Source organism: Sander lucioperca, chromosome 3, assembly GCF_008315115.2.
Source record: "Sander lucioperca isolate FBNREF2018 chromosome 3, SLUC_FBN_1.2, whole genome shotgun sequence".
Classification (NCBI taxonomy): domain Eukaryota; kingdom Metazoa; phylum Chordata; class Actinopteri; order Perciformes; family Percidae; genus Sander; species Sander lucioperca.
Genome location: NC_050175.1, coordinates 29,346,639 through 29,363,930, shown reverse-complemented (window position 1 = coordinate 29,363,930; position 17,292 = coordinate 29,346,639). Strand labels below are relative to the sequence as shown.

The 17,292-nt window shown below is 37.2% G+C and overlaps 1 protein-coding gene across 1 annotated transcript; it reads right to left on the bottom strand.

The window, feature by feature from the left end:
• Positions 1-1,883: 1,883 nt before the first annotated feature.
• ace2 (angiotensin I converting enzyme 2) lies at positions 1,884-16,730 on the bottom strand. The gene is made up of 18 exons (XM_031306367.2): positions 16,454-16,730; positions 16,204-16,362; positions 15,954-16,047; positions 14,180-14,323; positions 13,045-13,160; positions 12,812-12,917; positions 12,014-12,111; positions 11,688-11,860; positions 10,709-10,935; positions 8,759-8,903; positions 8,423-8,521; positions 7,634-7,756; positions 7,182-7,360; positions 5,261-5,319; positions 3,593-3,690; positions 3,374-3,490; positions 2,390-2,584; positions 1,884-2,289 (listed from the first exon to the last, which is right to left on the bottom strand). Exons 1-18 carry the CDS (start codon positions 16,640-16,642, stop codon positions 2,184-2,186), a joined length of 2,427 nt encoding a protein of 808 aa, XP_031162227.2. The 5' UTR covers positions 16,643-16,730; the 3' UTR covers positions 1,884-2,183.
• Positions 16,731-17,292: the final 562 nt, after the last annotated feature.

The following is a 17,292-nucleotide window of genomic DNA, read 5'->3' as shown; positions in this document are numbered from 1 at the left end:
ACACATAGTATAAACTATAAACATGAGTTCCACGTATTACCACAAGCATTAATTGAGTTCTGAATGACTAGTTATATCATGTTATATGTAGGCTACTGTATACATGTGTACTGTATACAGATAAAGTTTGGAAAATCCCTTTGATTACATTTCCCAGACTTGCTTGAAATTATATCATATTATAATGTCAACACGTATAGATGTATGTATATTAGATGTTTTACGCTTCTTTTAGCATATGGTGATCTTTGGAATACATTGGTGGTAAACTGTGTATTTTGTGTATTTTACAGCAAGTAAAAGTGTGAAATCCGTTATCACATCATTTTGAAAATTCAACATTTCAGTAATATACATGAGGCATATATTTAAAATAAACTTGACAATATGCAGTAATTGAGTACTTTCTTTGCATGATTTCATTTTCGTATGCACCTGTGTGCCATACTAACATTTAGTTTTATATTTTAAAACAAGCAAAAGTATCAAATAGTATTACACACGTCTGACCATCAAAGCCTTTTATAACATTAAATATTAAAAAGTAATATGGACAAACAATTATTTTTCTTTTAATCAGCTATCCTGAATTTGAGCTGCATAATATAATTTATTTTTAGAATTATATGAATATAATGTTGTGCAAATCACAAAACACTATCTGAAAGCAACATTGGGCAAATGCTGCACCTTCTGAAAGAACCTGCGCTGGAAACTAAAATAATGAAATCACATTTTTAAGGTGTGTTATTAAAATATTTTTTGTACGTAAAAAATATTTTGACTATACTCCTTTTACACTAACTGTGCTACTTCTGACATACTGATTTTGTACTAATGATGTATAAGAAGTACAACTTAAAATACTATTGACTACACTGAGTCTACTGAAAAGTCTACCTGAAACTGTGCTTTTTTAATACACCACCAAGTTATGATAATTGTATTTGCATATACTTTTTTGTACTTGACATATTTGAACTATAACTTGAATTTACTTAAATGAATATTTCAGGTATGATGATTACATTTGAAATTATGTTAAAGTTAAAATTAATATTTGCAGTTTATTTAATGTATATTGATATTTGTTCACAACATACAAGGTAGAGCTTAGATCGGCCCAAAAAATCAAGCCCGAACCTACCCGAGCCTGAGCACGTTGAGTCCGAGCCCGGCCCAGCCCGACACATTAACTGTAATTATGAGCCCGAGCCCGATTTAAACCCGACACTTTTTTAATACGTGGGCCGTTATAACTGACGTTCTCAACTACAATTCCGAGTTGTTTGAACTACAGAAATCTGTTTAGAATAATGCAACAAGGACGAAGCATGTAAACTGCGCTGTTTGTTTAGAATGGAACGGATCGCAAATGGATCTGAATGAAGAAACGTAAAAAAAAGAAACAATGATGAACAACATATTGTTGTCACTGCCCACGACTTGTTTAAACTGCTTCCATACCTCCGACTTTCCTCCACACTTGCTCAAAGGTAATTCTCCTGTTTTTCTTTTTTTCTTTACATCTTCAAGCTCCATGTTGCACTTAAGATACACAATACAGCACAGCAGGCCCGGTGTGATGCGTGCGAGAGGAGGAGACTCAGCGCATGAAGTGCTGCATTTTGTAACTGCAGCCTAAATTTTGTACACATTTGTTACTTTTATATAGCTTATATATACATATTTATAATATTTCTGATTATGGCATAGCTTTCTCCCCACCCAATTAGGCTAAATAGGTAATGGATAAAAATAGTGGCGGAAATAACGGCCCGAGCCCGACACGAGGTCGTGTCGGGCTCGGGTCGGACTCGGGCTTGGGCCGAGAATCTAAACTCTAATACAAGGTAAACATTAAAACAAAAACATATACTTACACACTTAATTACAACTTAATGGCATCTAAAATAGCACAGTAAATGGAACTCAAGTGTATAAGTTGTACTACTTCTATATTGTTAATACACTAAGTAATTAGTGTCTAAAAATAGCACACTTTTGAGTACATTCAAATGGAAGTATATTAAGTATACTATAATTAAGTGAAATGATGTATATTTTTATATACTTCAAATAACTCTATAAACTAAAACTTTCACACATAAACATATTACGCAGTTATTGGATGTTTGACAAGAGGCAAGCATTGAGGACAACTTCTCTGTTCTCCAGTGGACTCAGAATCCAGTTTGTTCATCGTCACTGACTTCAAAGGCTTTGTTAGTTTTTCCATCGATGTTTGTATCGTACGGATTCTCCATGCTGTCTTTCTTTGCAGATTTCCTACAAACAAACAAGAAACATAACATGTCTCACAGTTATGGAAGTACATTTCTCCAACATGGTATAAATAGGTCTCACCCTCGAGACCAAAAACACTTACTTCTTGCGCTCTTTGACACCAGAGATGACAAGGTAGACGCCCGCTAGCACCACAACTCCCATGACAACCCCAAACACCACCAGCCACACCGTCACCGGCTGCTCCACGGGAGGGGCCAGTGTTGCTGGGATACCCAAAAACTCCAACGTCTTGTCATCCAATTGGAAGGCCTGGTTGATTCGGCCTCGACCTAACCTGGGATCAATATCGAAATGGGTTTATTATTGTTCACACCTATTTACTGTCTCTATAGGGAAAGGTCACATAGAGTTGATTATATCAATTATAGCAGGAAGCAATTTAACTGGAATTCTTATGTTAGAAATGATATAAAGGCTAGACTACAGCTCTGTGAGGCTTTCAATGGGACCTATTATGCTCATTTTCGGGTTCATACTTGTATTTTAGGTTTCTTCTAGAACATGTTTACATGCTTTAATGTAAAGAAAAAATATCCACTTTATTTTTCTCATACTGCCCATGGCTGCTGCACTTGTATTCACCGTCTGTCTTAGAAGCTCTGTTGTAGCCCCTGTCTATTAACGCCCCCCCCCCTACTAAAAAAGCCCAGTCTGCTCTGATTAAGAGCTACATGTAGCAGTGTATGCAATGTAAACACTACAGTAATGTGCGTGTAGCAAATGACCATATAAAGACATCTGGCACGATTGATGTGAGTTTGAGCTGAGAGTAGAAAAAACTGTTGAAAGCAGAGAGTTCAGAACAGTGTGAAATCTGAGGTTTTTGCTCACAGGGATTACTTTTACATATGGTATGATCATCTCATTAAGCCAAAGTAGTGGAATGACACACCAACATCGCTATTCTCGGAAACGTCATTTAAAATCATTCAAAATAAATTTTATTAGCTTGAATAGTAGAGCTCCTAACACAAAACAAGTATATTGCACTTAGTGTTTTAGAAATATACTGTATGTAATCAAAATACCCATGTGTGTTGATTAAATAAAGCTAGTGCCTCACCGTATGGCAGCCTCCACATCATCCTTTGGGATATATACGGTGGGATTTGCTGGGTTGGTGATCACAATGTAGAAGGAGATTCTGGGAGTTTCATTATACACAAGGACGTCCTCTGATCTGCAGGTACAAACCAAGAAAAGCTCTCAAACAAATGTTGTAAAAAAGATATTAAGAAGGAAAACAAAGCTCCATATTTTGTGGTCCCAGGGTGTTACTGACGTGAACTGAAGGGTCTTGTTCTTTTGGCTGTAGTACTGCCTCAAAGCGTACGCAATGTTGGCCTTGAAGAGGTACAGCTGATTGGCATCCCAGGAATACTGAAATACAGTTTATTTGATTAATATTGGCCATGATGATGATGATCAAACAGACTGAAGTTCACTTTAAAGGTGGAAAATTAACTTTACGTTTAGTCAGATATTGTAACCCTAATACTGTAATAATTTCTGATAATAATAATAATAATAATAATAATACATATATTTTATACGAAAAACGCCAGTTTCAGGAAGGAGGTTTAAAAAAACTCTGAGTCTAACCCTGAACTCTGAGTTGATTTACCCTGAGATGGGAAACTCTGAGTTTTCGGTTCCAGAACAGCTGATTTTAATTGGTTCAATCAACTCAGAGTAGGTTGACTCAGAGTTAAGCGTGTGCACCACCACAATAAAAAGGCAGCATGAATGGAGCCATGATACTACGATTCACCATGGCAACAACCACGAACAAATCTGTCGGCACACTTTACCCCTCTGGAACTACTCATGCACACATACAGCGAGTTTGAACTTTTTTTTTTTTTTTTTTTTTTTTTTTAAGCAATACGGCTGCTGCTGCAAAATAGCGAGAATTGGTTTGGGAGAAAATTGCTGCTGGAGTCAATGCGTAAGCTCTAATATAGTGTATTAATTTCATATTTAATCACAGGTAGCCTATAATATTACTGGTGAACACTGGAATGGTATTACACCTATAATTTCATTTAGGTACAATCCTGCGGGTGAAAAAGGAAGTTACTACTAATCCCATTCTGAGGCTGAAGCATCATGTCATTAACAGAATTATAATTTATAATCATTTATTTCTTTTTAATGGCTCTCACTGGTTTGTGTCCAGGGAACAATACAAAAACAATTAAAAAACGTTTCAGAGCGAGGCACACTTTTTGCCATTTGCAAAAAACATAATGCGACATATAGAATCTGCTGTGATGTAAAAGCATGTCCACGATGGGTGACGTTAGTGATATGAGGACGGATAAGGTATCTACATATCTGATCGACTGTGGAGAAAAACGATACCTCTCAAATGAAATGAAAATACATCTAGTTGGGCCTCAATATCATCTCCCGACGCATGTGTAACACCCTGCGAAGTTAATCAGCTTCTTCATCAACGGGATCGTCGACAAAAGGATATGCTATGTTTGAGAAAAAAATGTTTTATAATCTGCCTAACATAGTTAATAAACCAACATGTTTTTTTATTCATGCAGATGACAAGACTAAAATGTGCCTGATACAGACTGAATGAATGAATGAATGAGGAAATGAAAGAGCGCTGTGTCAGAGGGAGGAGACTGAGAGAAACTCAAGGTTTCTTGAAGAAAACCTGCTCCCGACCAGGTTAGGTTCACTGACTTAGTTACCATAGTAACTGACTCTGATGTTAAGTTACCTCTCTTTCTGAAACGCGCGGGAGTTACCCCTCCTTCTCAGGTTTGATTAACCTCCCTTTCTGCAGCAGAAAACCCAGAGTTTCCCTCATCTCAGGGTTAACAAACTCAGAGTTTTCACTAAACCTGCTTTCTGAAACGGACCCCTGATCGGTAACAGGATCAGTTTAACAACAACAACAATAACAATGATAATGATTAATATAACTCACAGCGTTATCGCCCATGGCAGCCTTCAAACTTATCCTCACTTTAATGGCATTCAATGAATCTGTAAAACAAAATAATTAGTATAGTTTGATAAATTCAATATTTCATCAAATCTTCACAAAACATGGCACATAACATATTTGGCTGCCCGTGAACACAACCCATGCATTTGTCTTTGGATATCACCAACCTTTGGTCTAGAATTGGTTCACAAAATTTTGTTAATGTTACTGCACATCATCCAATAGCAACCAATTTCTGGATAACTCGTACCGTCAGGGACAGTGAACACATCTCTACAATTTAATGCAATAGAGGGATCAATAGTAAAATTATCAATTGAATATGTTTTAGTTCTTTCAAATGTTGTAAGCGAGTGCCCCCTGGACATGAGTGTTATAAAGCACTTTTTGGGCTTATACAATCATGGTGTACAGAGTAAAATTTCAAGCAAGTTGCAATCACACTCATCTTCAGGAAACACACATTCTAGTAAGTAAGTTCTGTGGTTTGGTCATTAACATATTTGTCATGAAAACAGCAGTTACTTAAGACTGTGTTTTTTCTACTTCCTTAAAAATGTCCTCAGGGATTTTTCCCTTTTGTAAACTAGCAAGCACATGTTTCACCAGACATAACATCAAGTTTTTTTTTGTCACAATTATTAACCCTTGTGTGGTGTTCATATTTTTGTTATATATATATATATATATATATATATTGAAAAGCCAATGCTCCCACTACATTATTAGGCTTTTAAATCAATACAGTCATAACAATTTATGTAAAAAAAAAATACTTTATCTCAATTACCAATGATATATACATCATTTATGGTTCATATTTGCCATTTACCCCTGTGAGATCACATTTATGATCATATGATCATTTTCGTTTTTTGGGAGAAAATAAGGAAATTCAATTATAAAAAAGGTAAAAAAAATAGAAACAAGATTTTTGATCATTGTTGGTGCTTATTTCTTAGAACTTAATCAGAACATGTGAAAGTGCTTGAAATGTAACAATTTTGTAACTTTGTGTGGGAATAGTAGGTGCAGAAAGACAACATAGTTTCATAGCACCTACAATTAAATACACTCGGGTCCAGTAGACCCAAACACTTCATATCTAATAGTAATGTGTAGGGGGGGTGTACCTTGTGCAGTCATTGAAAATAAGTTATTTTTTATGTTCTTTACAGAAAATGAGCCAAGACCAATGAGTTTCAGTTAGAAGAAATAATAAATAGCATAATCTTTCTTTTAGCAAACATTGAAAACGGGTCCCACAGACCCGAACAACACACAAGGGTTAAGTAATGATGAGAGAGTTGTTTGTCCACTCATACAGTTTATATGGCTCTGGCGTAGCTTTTCAAGTGTTCAATTAACTGTGTTTGGTGTTACTACATAAACACAACATGGCAGTATGAACCCAGATAGCATCCACCCAGATTAGTTTCCTGTGCAGGAAATGTGTCACTTATTGACACATTAAATCTTCTTTGGACGTACAAAAACCAAAGTGTAAAAACAACACATTGTGGTTTTAGGTAATGTGCTGGACTATGGTTGCCTGGCAACTTTGTGGTGATGACAAGACATTGGTGAATTACTGGGCAAGAAATAGTCCGCCATATAACCTCCCATGAAACCACAATGTGTGCTGGTACTTTCGAGACTTAATTAGCTTAAGTACAAGTTTATAGAAAGTTCAGATACTACAGTACAGAGCCAGGCTAGTTGTTTCCCCCTGTTTCCAGTCTTTGTGCTAAGCTAAGCTAATAAGTGCTGGCAGTAGCATCATATTTACCATCACTCTCAGAAAGCAAATAACATACTACCCAAAATGGTTATTATAATTAGAAAATGGATTGTCATTTTAGTGGTAAAGCTCTTCGATATGAGTACTTTTTGTACTTACATGGATCTATTGCTGTCTTCCAGCCTACAGTCCTGTTGTGTTTCTTGTTCTCGGCCTTCAGCCAGTCATGGAGTGGTTGGAAATAGTCCAACAGGGGGCGGGCATCCATCTTAAAATCACCGGATATCGTATGCAAAGCCCGGGTCCAGGACTTGGACCTGCCAAGCTCTAACATATTCCTAACAGAAAACATTGATGATGATGATGATGAGGATGATGATGGTGATGATGATGATGATGATGATGATAATGTTTTTATACATGTGTAACACAATATTGTAATATATAATATGCTACAGCAAAACAGGAATGAGACATTATTTCCCTTTTGATTTCAAATGGTAAGATGGGCTATCCAAAGAGAAAATATAGAAGTCTTTCATAGAGATAACCAAAACAACTGCATCTGATTCTGTGACAGCCTTTAAAGAGGAACAGAAAGTCGTCCGTACCTCAGTTTGGTTCCTGCTACTGTAGAATTAGTGATGTCACATGTAGATAAGGCACCAGGATGATTAGCTGCATCACAGAGAGCTTTTTGGAATTGAAACTGGTAGATGGTTCTCGTGAAGTACCTGTTTTTACAACCAGCGACAAACATAGACACATATAGCAAAACTGGGGCTATCTTTAATCATCTATCTTTAATCATCTCTCTCACAGCTTTACTACTCAGCTACTCCATCTTCCTTGCAAGGGTGTGTGATTCTTAATTTCGGCCTTATGCAGCTAACAGGCACAACCAAGAGTAACGCTCAAATACAGACGTAAATGTTTTAGCGCTTCTTGTTCACTCCCTGCCCTCCAGCTTTGGTTGCTTGTGCAATGTGAGCTGGCAGGTCATGAATACTCTTTTCATTTCATTGTCATGTGTACATGTCATTACATGGTTTAATCTGTTTAACAGGGTGTTTGACATGTTACCAACAGGCAGGTTTCACTGTAGCTCAATTTTGGGCAGAAGAAATCACTATAATAGAAAACTAGCATGTAAAAAACATTTATTTTAACAGATGAATGTGAAAAGTGAAAAGAAAACAGTGAGTGCAGTAGTTCATCAGAAAATAACAAAACATTAAAAAATGTTTAATTGAAATATGTTAAAAAAGTTTGATTAACCCGGACAGAACTAAAAACATACAGTAACCCTCTTGGCAAAGCTGATTTTGAGAAAATACAGGTGTTATGCTGATGTTATGCTTTTATTTGCTTGAAGTGCAGCTTTACAGCGGGAGTGTTACCTGATGAAAGAATAGTCTCCAGATACATGGAACAGAGCAGGCGGGTCACAGTAGGTCTCATCTCTCGGCACTGGCTCCACCACCCCCACCAGCTCCCTCCTGTTATGACAATAGAGAGTCAGAACTGATGCCCGCCAATGCTGAACCACAAAGACCTGCAGTAAAGCAGCCACTGAGGTAACACAACATGAAAAGCAACGATACATTGCCTGCAGTATGTCCACTTTTGATGTAATGCACATACTTGCTTACAGTGATATTGGACAGTATTTCTTTTTACAGACTGCACAAATTAACTGGATTATTAACAGAAGCTTCATATAGGTATCTGCTTACTTCATCTCCCACCAGCGCTTCATCCAAATATCCTTGGAGATGTTCCCTGCAAACACCTGCCACCGCCATTCCTCCAGCATGTAGGTGAATGGCAGCGTAGCCACGATGGTGAGCGCCTGTTTCAGCAGGAAGTTAATCTCTGTTTCTGCAAGGCAAAAAACAGAAAATAGTTTATGCTATAAAACGTTTAAAGTTTCAGGTGGCTGCCTGTTACTGGTCTAAACATAATTTTTAGAATTGAAGTTGTGTTTAGCACTCTGCGTTTGATATGCTATTCATAACACTTATATCAGACGATGTACTGTAGGTGACAGTTTGTATAACAGTTAGCAGAAGGCCCAAGGTCATGTTATGCTTGATGATGTGGTTTCACCAGAGTAATCAGGTGAATACAGCTGTGATGGCTCTGTCTTGTTGCCCCAACAGTGCTGAAGATATTTTTATCCTACATGCCGTTCGAGGGCAGCAACCCAGAGACATATTACTCATACCTGCTCTGGTTTGTTCAGAACTTCATACAGTATACATTTGCCACTGTCGGGTGTCAACTTTATATGTCCAGTTTGGTGATTTATATTGGTTTAGGCCAGGTAAATAAAATTGCATTGTCTTTAATGGGTTAAGAGAAAATGTATCAAAAGTTAGACCTGCAATAACCATTGGCCATTTGGGGGCAGTGTTAGATTGGCACTAACATAATATCTAAGTTGATACTGTATGGCTAACATAGTTGCTAGCAAACAGCTGCTTATTTACACAGCACTAGCAGACGTGGAGCAACCTTAGCAGACATTTGAAGTCAAGTCTCTGGCAACTTGATGAATGGAAGTCCAATATTCACTCGCGCATACGCAATCTGTACTCCTGTATCTACGTCAATAAGCAGGCTGTGGAAATATATGAACTTGTTGTATGATTCTCTTAATAAATAATATCTGCTTTGTCCTTCTGACAACGGCAGCTAAAATGAGCTATTATTCTGTCTCATTTAAGCAACAAGGAAAAACAACTGCATACGAACAAAATACAAGGTGCACTGAGCTGCTGTAGCATTTATCGGATCCACCGATCAGTTCAACCACGGAACGATCTGTGTGGGTGAGGGAGCGGCGTAAATGAGAGCCTGTGGAGACAATTAAACTTTTGTCTCACTCATAGTTCATTAATATGATTCACTGATGTCTTTGTGTTGGGTTATGGATAGCTGTAAGCTAAATCTAGTTAAACTCTAAATTGTAACTGAACTGCACAAATACACAGCTTATTCTTCCTCGTCTTCATTTTTGGAAGTTACCAGACCGCTTCAGGTGCATTACCACCTCCTTTTGGACTGTAGGAGGGCCGACCTTGAATTACATGTAGACCCATGAACAGCTTGTGTAAATGAAAGTGTCTTAAATCTCATCTGAATTTTATCCATATATACAAGACACTTGAAATGACAAAAGTAAATGGGGCCACAGTCATTTCATCTAGTGTTAATATAAAACTATTGATTATGGCATGTTTAATATTTTGGAGAGCCAATATTTCTTTGGTTTGATAATTGTCAGTAGAGCTGGGCAATATATAGATATTATATCCATATCGCGATATGAGACAAGATATCGTCTTAGATTTTGGATATTGTAATATCGTAATATGGCATAAGTGTTGTCTTTTCCTGGTTTTAAAGGATGCATTACAGTAAAGTGATGTCATTTTCTGAACTTACCAGACTGTTGTAACTGTTCTATTATTTGCCTTTACCCACTTAGCCATTATATCCACATTACTGATGATTATTTATCAAAAATATCATTGTGTAAATATTTTGTGAAAGCACCAATAGTCAACACTACAATATCGTTGCGGTATCGAAATCGAGGTATTTGGTAAAAAATATCGTGATATTTGATTTTCTCCATATCGCCCAGCCCTAATTGTCAGTGTCATCTACATCAATAGTACCACTATCATAAATGAAGTCAGGAGCAAGGAGATTGAGGCTCTGCAGGTGTTTGGGCGTTGCAGCAGAGAGGGACATGATTTCTCCGACAGCCTCGTGGAAACCCTCGTTGGCTCCGTCCCTCAGGAGGTAGGACAGGTTACGGTAAGCCATCTGGTACTGGTTGTGACCCATCTCATGGTGCACTGTGAGGAAGTCGTCCATGTTGACCTTAGTGCACATTTTGATCCTGGAGACATCACAGGAGAAGTGTTAATGTCAGCAGGTATATTGTGTGATGCAAACATAGCATGATACCATATCAGAAATATTATACCAATAAAACAGCCTGCGCAATAACATGTTTCTGACGAGTCAGATATTAACACTTGAGTCCAATGTGTGAATGTGAAATTCTAATGAATACAGTTTAATTGAGCCAAATTGGCACTGGTGAGCCATGAAGCCTGCCTTTTGGAAAGAGTTATATGTTTTGCATTTGGAAAAACATTGCTATAAATGGTCAAACCTCTAAAACCTCTTGAGCAACTACATGGATTAATATTTTACAACATAAAGACTTTAGTTAGCTTTATCAGCTGGAAAGAATGACTCAGAGATTAATCAACATCATTGTTCCAGCAAGTTCATAATTATGACTCTCATGTACTGATCTACAGTAAGATTTCTCAGAACACTGCACAAAACCCCTTATAAATCGTTTTTAAAAGAGCTGCTTATGTGAGTTGAGTCACCTGTCCCAAATGTAGGCTTTTTAAATACCAATATATACAGTGTATGCTCTTAATTAATAGCTCTGTACATATTAGAGGTTGGTTGAAGCTGCTCATACATAAGCTTTTTGGAGATCACGTTATTCCGTTTAAGAGTCAGCAACTATCAGAGAGTTGGATAGATTTAGCTGTTTTTCTGATACTTGTTTCAGTGTGGCTGCATATGTTTGCATGTGTAAATATGTGCATGTCTGTGGCTATATCCTACCTAAAGTCCTCTCTGTTCCCCATGTCCCAGGCTGTGGGGTGACAGACCACCTTGCGTCCATCATCAGGCTTCACCAGCATGGAGTTATTCCAGAAGTTTGGGAACATCTCGTACAGGCCCACAGACATGAAGAACTTCTCTGCTTCTTTGAAAAGCCTACCCTCACTCCAGCCCTGAAATTCAAATTGACATTTAATAGACAGTTTCAGTTCCAATAGAGGATTTTATTATCTTGGTTGTTTCATTTCTTTACCACTGAATGCGTTATGTTTCAAAACTTGTTTTTAATACCACAAAATAACAAATTCAACAACATTGTACTGCACCTGAGCCACCATAGCATTGCTGACATCAATATCTTCTTTATTAGGGTAAGGGATTGATAGAGGATACAGGTTGGTCCAGAATCTTCCCCACATGTCACCTGAACAATCAACACTAAAGGTAATTACTTTCTACTCCACATACTCCAAGTACACAGAGATGTTCTGCACCAATTTGTTTCAGCTAAACACCGCTTATACATTTAAATTACATCTGTTGCATTTCTTTTTCCATATTCTTGTACTGTTACATTTAAACAACCAAACAAATCCCTAAATTGTTTTCCCCTGAAAGTCAGATTTATGTCTTTTTCAATATCTCAACAACACAAGCAATTTAAAGCTTCAAAATACATATGTAAAACTCATTTTGCAAGCTGTCACTCTGCTTTTTCCATCCTCTTCAATCAAACATAAACAAAGTGGCAGTGGTAGTCACACCTGGGGCCTGTTTCACAAAAGCAGAATTTATAAATCCAGGATAACTGATAAATCCCGGCTTAATCCCTTATCTTGGTTTTGTGAAACAGGCCCCTGGACAACAGATGGAGCCGTACACAAGTCCTGGACTGGGACTTAAAACTTACATGAAGGTGAATTCTTTAAATTGTGACATTTAATGCACCGTAAGATCATTTTGTAATTTTGGCTGATATTATTCTACTGTTGCACACCTGAGTTACAGTACAGATTTGCTGTTACATGTTGGAGTTTACAATTTGCTCTACTGCTGAATAATCTTTTTATACAATTTTCCTTGTATGCTTGTTTTTTTTTTTGGTAAAGCAAGACAAATCATACCCAGGAGGTGGGCTGGCAGAGGCCCTTCTGAATCAATGTGTCCTGGGTAGACTTCTATAAGCCTGGCTCTTACATAGGCATGCAGCTCCTTGTATAAGGGCAGGATCTGTGAAAAAATAAATAAAATACTGTTAATTACTTTGCAAAATCAATAACAAACTGTACATTCCTACCCTTGGGTAATGTAGACGTTCTGAATCACAAGACATACAATCCATTAATATTAGACGTGCCTCACTGTATATAGAACGGACATCTTTCATCAGATCATCTCTAGTGTACTGGTACTGAACTTCCTCCTCAATGGTCTCATAGTTATATCTCCAGTAAGCTCCATAGTCTTCAAAACCTGTAGGAGTGTGTGTCAGAGAGGAACAGATCGAGAGAGATAGAAAGCAGACACATTTCAATTTAGAAAGAATGTCACTACCAGAGGCTTTTTTTTTGGTAGAATTTTAGCTGACTCTGTTTTGCATGGTGAAGTAAGCCGTGGCGCTGCTAGTATTACATGAGTTAGAGCACACGTGTCAAACTCAAGGCCCGCGGGCCAAATCCGGCCCCTTGCTAATTTTAATCCGTATTCACAATACATTTTGGCCCACCTAATTTTTGTCACTTTTCACAACGTTTTTTTTCGACATTTTTTATGCTTTTTCCAAACGTTTTTGGCATTTTCTTCGACATTTTTGTTGACCAAACTGTAAGTGAGAAGACTATATGAGACATGCAATAATACAGTCAAAGATATTTGACTTTTCCCATGACATAAAAGCAATAAACTCTATGTCTGGCCCTTGATATGATTCTCATTTTCTAGTGTGGCCCTTAGGAAAGTTGAGTTTAGAGGATATAACATGTTTGGCCAAACTCAGCTGTTTAACTGTGTTACAAGAAAATCGTCACGTATGATCACTGAACACCATCAGCTCTGTGTTCGTCCTATCCACAATCAGCATCAGCTTATGTCGGTATAGTTTCTTGATAAGTTTATAGTCTTCTAGTCAAAGTATTTCCACTGTGTAGTAATTATTTAAGCTACATTAAGTTTCCATCCAGAATTAACAAGAGCATGTCATTCACACATTAAAAACATTATACATCTTGGGGCGTCCTGGTAGCTCACCTGGTTGAGCGTGCGCCCCGTGTACTAAGGCTCAGTCCTTACCGCAACGGCCCGGGTTCAAGTCTGACCTGTGGCCCTTTGCTGCATGTCGTTCCGCTGTCTCTCTACCCTCTTTTCTGTCTTAATCTGTCCTATCAATAAAGGCCAAAAAGCCCACAAAATAATCTTTTAAAAAAAGAAAACATTATACATCCTCACAAGTAAACATTTACATCAAGTTGAATATTTTCTTTGAGATGTCTCACCGTTTAGTTTGGCAGCTTCATTCTTCAGATCCACATAGTCTTCGTACAGAGGCCTCATCCTCTTCCCCACCACTCTCCTCCAGCCCTCCCACACATGCAGACGCTCATAGTAGTCTCTGCTGTTGGCCATTACATGTTCCAGGCCTGTACACAGAAGAGCATGCAAGTCAGTGACCGAGTATATTGATCAAATGAATAAATGTTTTACTTTTTATCTAATCTGAAAAAAGGTTTGCACTAAAACAAGTATGATGTGTGATATTGAACTCTACTTGTACTATTTTATGATAATTGATACTTCTATTCCACTACATCTTGGGGGGAAATATTGTACATTTTATTCTACCACATTTATCACACAGCTATATGCTGTATGTTAAGCACGTGAACAGTTTATAAAATATGCATTATTTTAGATTAAACTTCTCAACAGTGTTTACCATTCTTGAAATGAGCTCCACCTTGACATCAGTAAAATGCTGCTCACATCAATGATAGTATTCCAATAATATATATGATAAATATAACACGTTGAATAAAGCCATTTGGCAGTATATTTTGGTACCAATACTTTTACTTAAGTAATATTTTGAATGCAGGACTTTTACTTGTAATGGAGTATTTTTTCTATTGTGGTATTTAATGCAGGAATGAATGCTTCATCAGCACCTCCTCCACAACTGTTTGATACTGGGGTGTAAAAGTACCTAAATAACATTTTAAAAATACTCTATTACAGGTAAGATCATCAAAATTCCAACTGAAGTAAATGTACAAAAGGTGAAAATCTGAAAGTATCAAAAGTAAAAGTATTTGTTCTACAGAAATATGGCCTGTGCCTGATATATTACTATATATTACAGTATGTTAATACTGATGTATGTACCCTGCAGTTTCCTCTTGGTCGATGTGCACCTAGTTTTAACTACTTTATATACAGTTTGGTAGTTTAGTTCAGTGGTTCCCAACCTAGGGTCTAAGCCCCCTCCAAAGGGTCACAAGATACATCTGAGGGGTTGTGGGATGATTTAAGAGGGTAGGATATAATTAAAAAACAAAGTTCTGCTACACAAATCTAAATTACTTTTTGGACATTTCTGTAGTTTTTGCTGTTTTTGTGAAATATTTGATAATATAACCTCCTTGACCTCAAACAGTTATTGAATTTAAACCATCAGAGAAGTTTCAAAGGGGAAATCTGGTATTTCTTTGGCAGAACTGCTAACAACGAACAGACATCAGAACTGTGACAAGGACCAGACGCTGATTCTGCATATCGGGTCAAAAGGTTAGTTAATCTTTAACAATTGCATTTTCTAAGCTTGTTGCATAGTTTTTTTTAAATGTAAAATATTGAACTGAAAGTAACTAGTAACTATAGCTGTCAGATAAATATACTGTAGTAGAGTGAAAAGTACAATAGTTCACTCAAAAATTATTCAATATAGCATATGAAGTAGCGTCATATGGAAACCCTCAAAAGTACAAGTACCTCAAAAATGTATTTGGGTAAGTGCAACCTTCCACCACTGGAAACATGCAGGTGTGATCCTGTTTTTAAATGTGTTTGTTGTTCAAAATTAAAGAACTAAACAGTATAAAAACAACACAATTACCACAATGGATTACAGTATCTTGGTAAAATCTCTGTTAAAAAAAACTTAAAACTTATTTTCTCAGTGACTATGTTAATTATAAACTGCTTTATCTGACTTTGGCCGACAGTAGCAGGCAACCACGTCGCCATAACCGGTCTTTAACAACAGAGTCGTACCTGGCTCCAAAGTCTGGCAGTTAAAGGGGTCGTCATTGAGACACACTGTCGCTGTGCTGTAGATTGTATTCATCTCACTCATGACCTTACTGAGCTGAACAAGTACATTTAAAAAAAGAAAACACAAGGATAAAATGTTAAGGTTGACGAAACACTTTGGAAGTTTTCCAGAAGATGTGTCTTTGCAAAGAACATATCTTAAGACCCATCTAATCACATATAACAGAATGAAATATAACAATTGTCTTACATGTGCAGCTTTATCCGGGGATAGGGCACCAGAGCCTTTGTCTTGTAGGAAAATGAGCTGTAATTTGATTTCTGGATCCTTTATGTGGTCGAGGGGGAATTTCAACGACTCTTCTGACATCTGGGTGTAGAATTTGCCCCAAATTTCCCCCTGTTCTGTCTGGGGAGGATGTAAACAGACACATCAAAATACCGTCTTGAGCAATCTAGAGCACCTATGATCTGTATTTTAAAGGTCTCCAAAAGCTTACCAGTTTATCTGAGTTCTCCTTTGAGATGTTGGTGTTGTAGGCCCATGATGCCAGCGAGTACTGGTACATACCCCGAGTGGCCTCCTCATCAAACTTCTGCAGGAACTCTTTCGCCTTGTTCTCCACATCTGACTGAGCAGAAACAGCGCAGGACACAGCCAGCAACGCTACAAGAACCCGAGCAGACATCTTGGCTACTTCAGCTCCATCCACACACACAAACTAACTCTGAAAAGGAGGGATACTGTACTCTCTTATACAGTTTCAACCTTCACCTTCTGTGCTGCCTTGACCTTTGGACAGCAGAGCCATAACTTAGGGTGAGTTTTCATTTACAGATAGGATGTTTCAGAGGAACAGTGAATGTCACTGCATGAGTCTATGTCATATTAGATACATTATCAGTTAGAAAATAGACACATAATCTCTTTATATATTTATTTTTGTGTAGTAAGCAAATATTTTCTTTTGATAAGGTGTGTGTCTGTTTCCTATCAGCGTGTCAACATGATAACATACATCTAAATCTCTTGGCATAAAATTAAAAGCCTGTTATGAGCAATGTCTACATTACCATCAATAAAATAAATACTCTGGACCACAGTAAAAAAAAAATGTAATTGTTTAATTATTTGATGCTGTTTTATCTTTTGGAATATTTTTACTTTGTTTTCCTTATTTTTTAAAGGTTCGATATAAATTAAGTTACTATTATCACTATCATTATTATGAGAATGTGAAAAAACGTGTTTGCTCATGTGCACTTGGGCAAGGGTGCCCTTTTTTTAGTGTAATTTCTTAAACAAACATGACCCTTTGAAGAGAAAAGTCCAGATAAC

Coding starts and splice junctions, on each gene's coding strand:
- ace2 (XM_031306367.2), bottom strand. CDS start 16,642: ATGTCTGCTCGGGTTCTTGTAGCGTTGCTGGCTGTGTCCTGCGCTGTT. Junction 8,904..10,708: donor TGACTTCATTTATGATAGTG/GTACTATTGATG, acceptor TTTGCCTTGCAG/AAACAGAGATTAACTTCCTG. Junction 2,585..3,373: donor GATGTGGAGGCTGCCATACG/GTGAGGCACTAG, acceptor TATTGATCCCAG/GTTAGGTCGAGGCCGAATCA.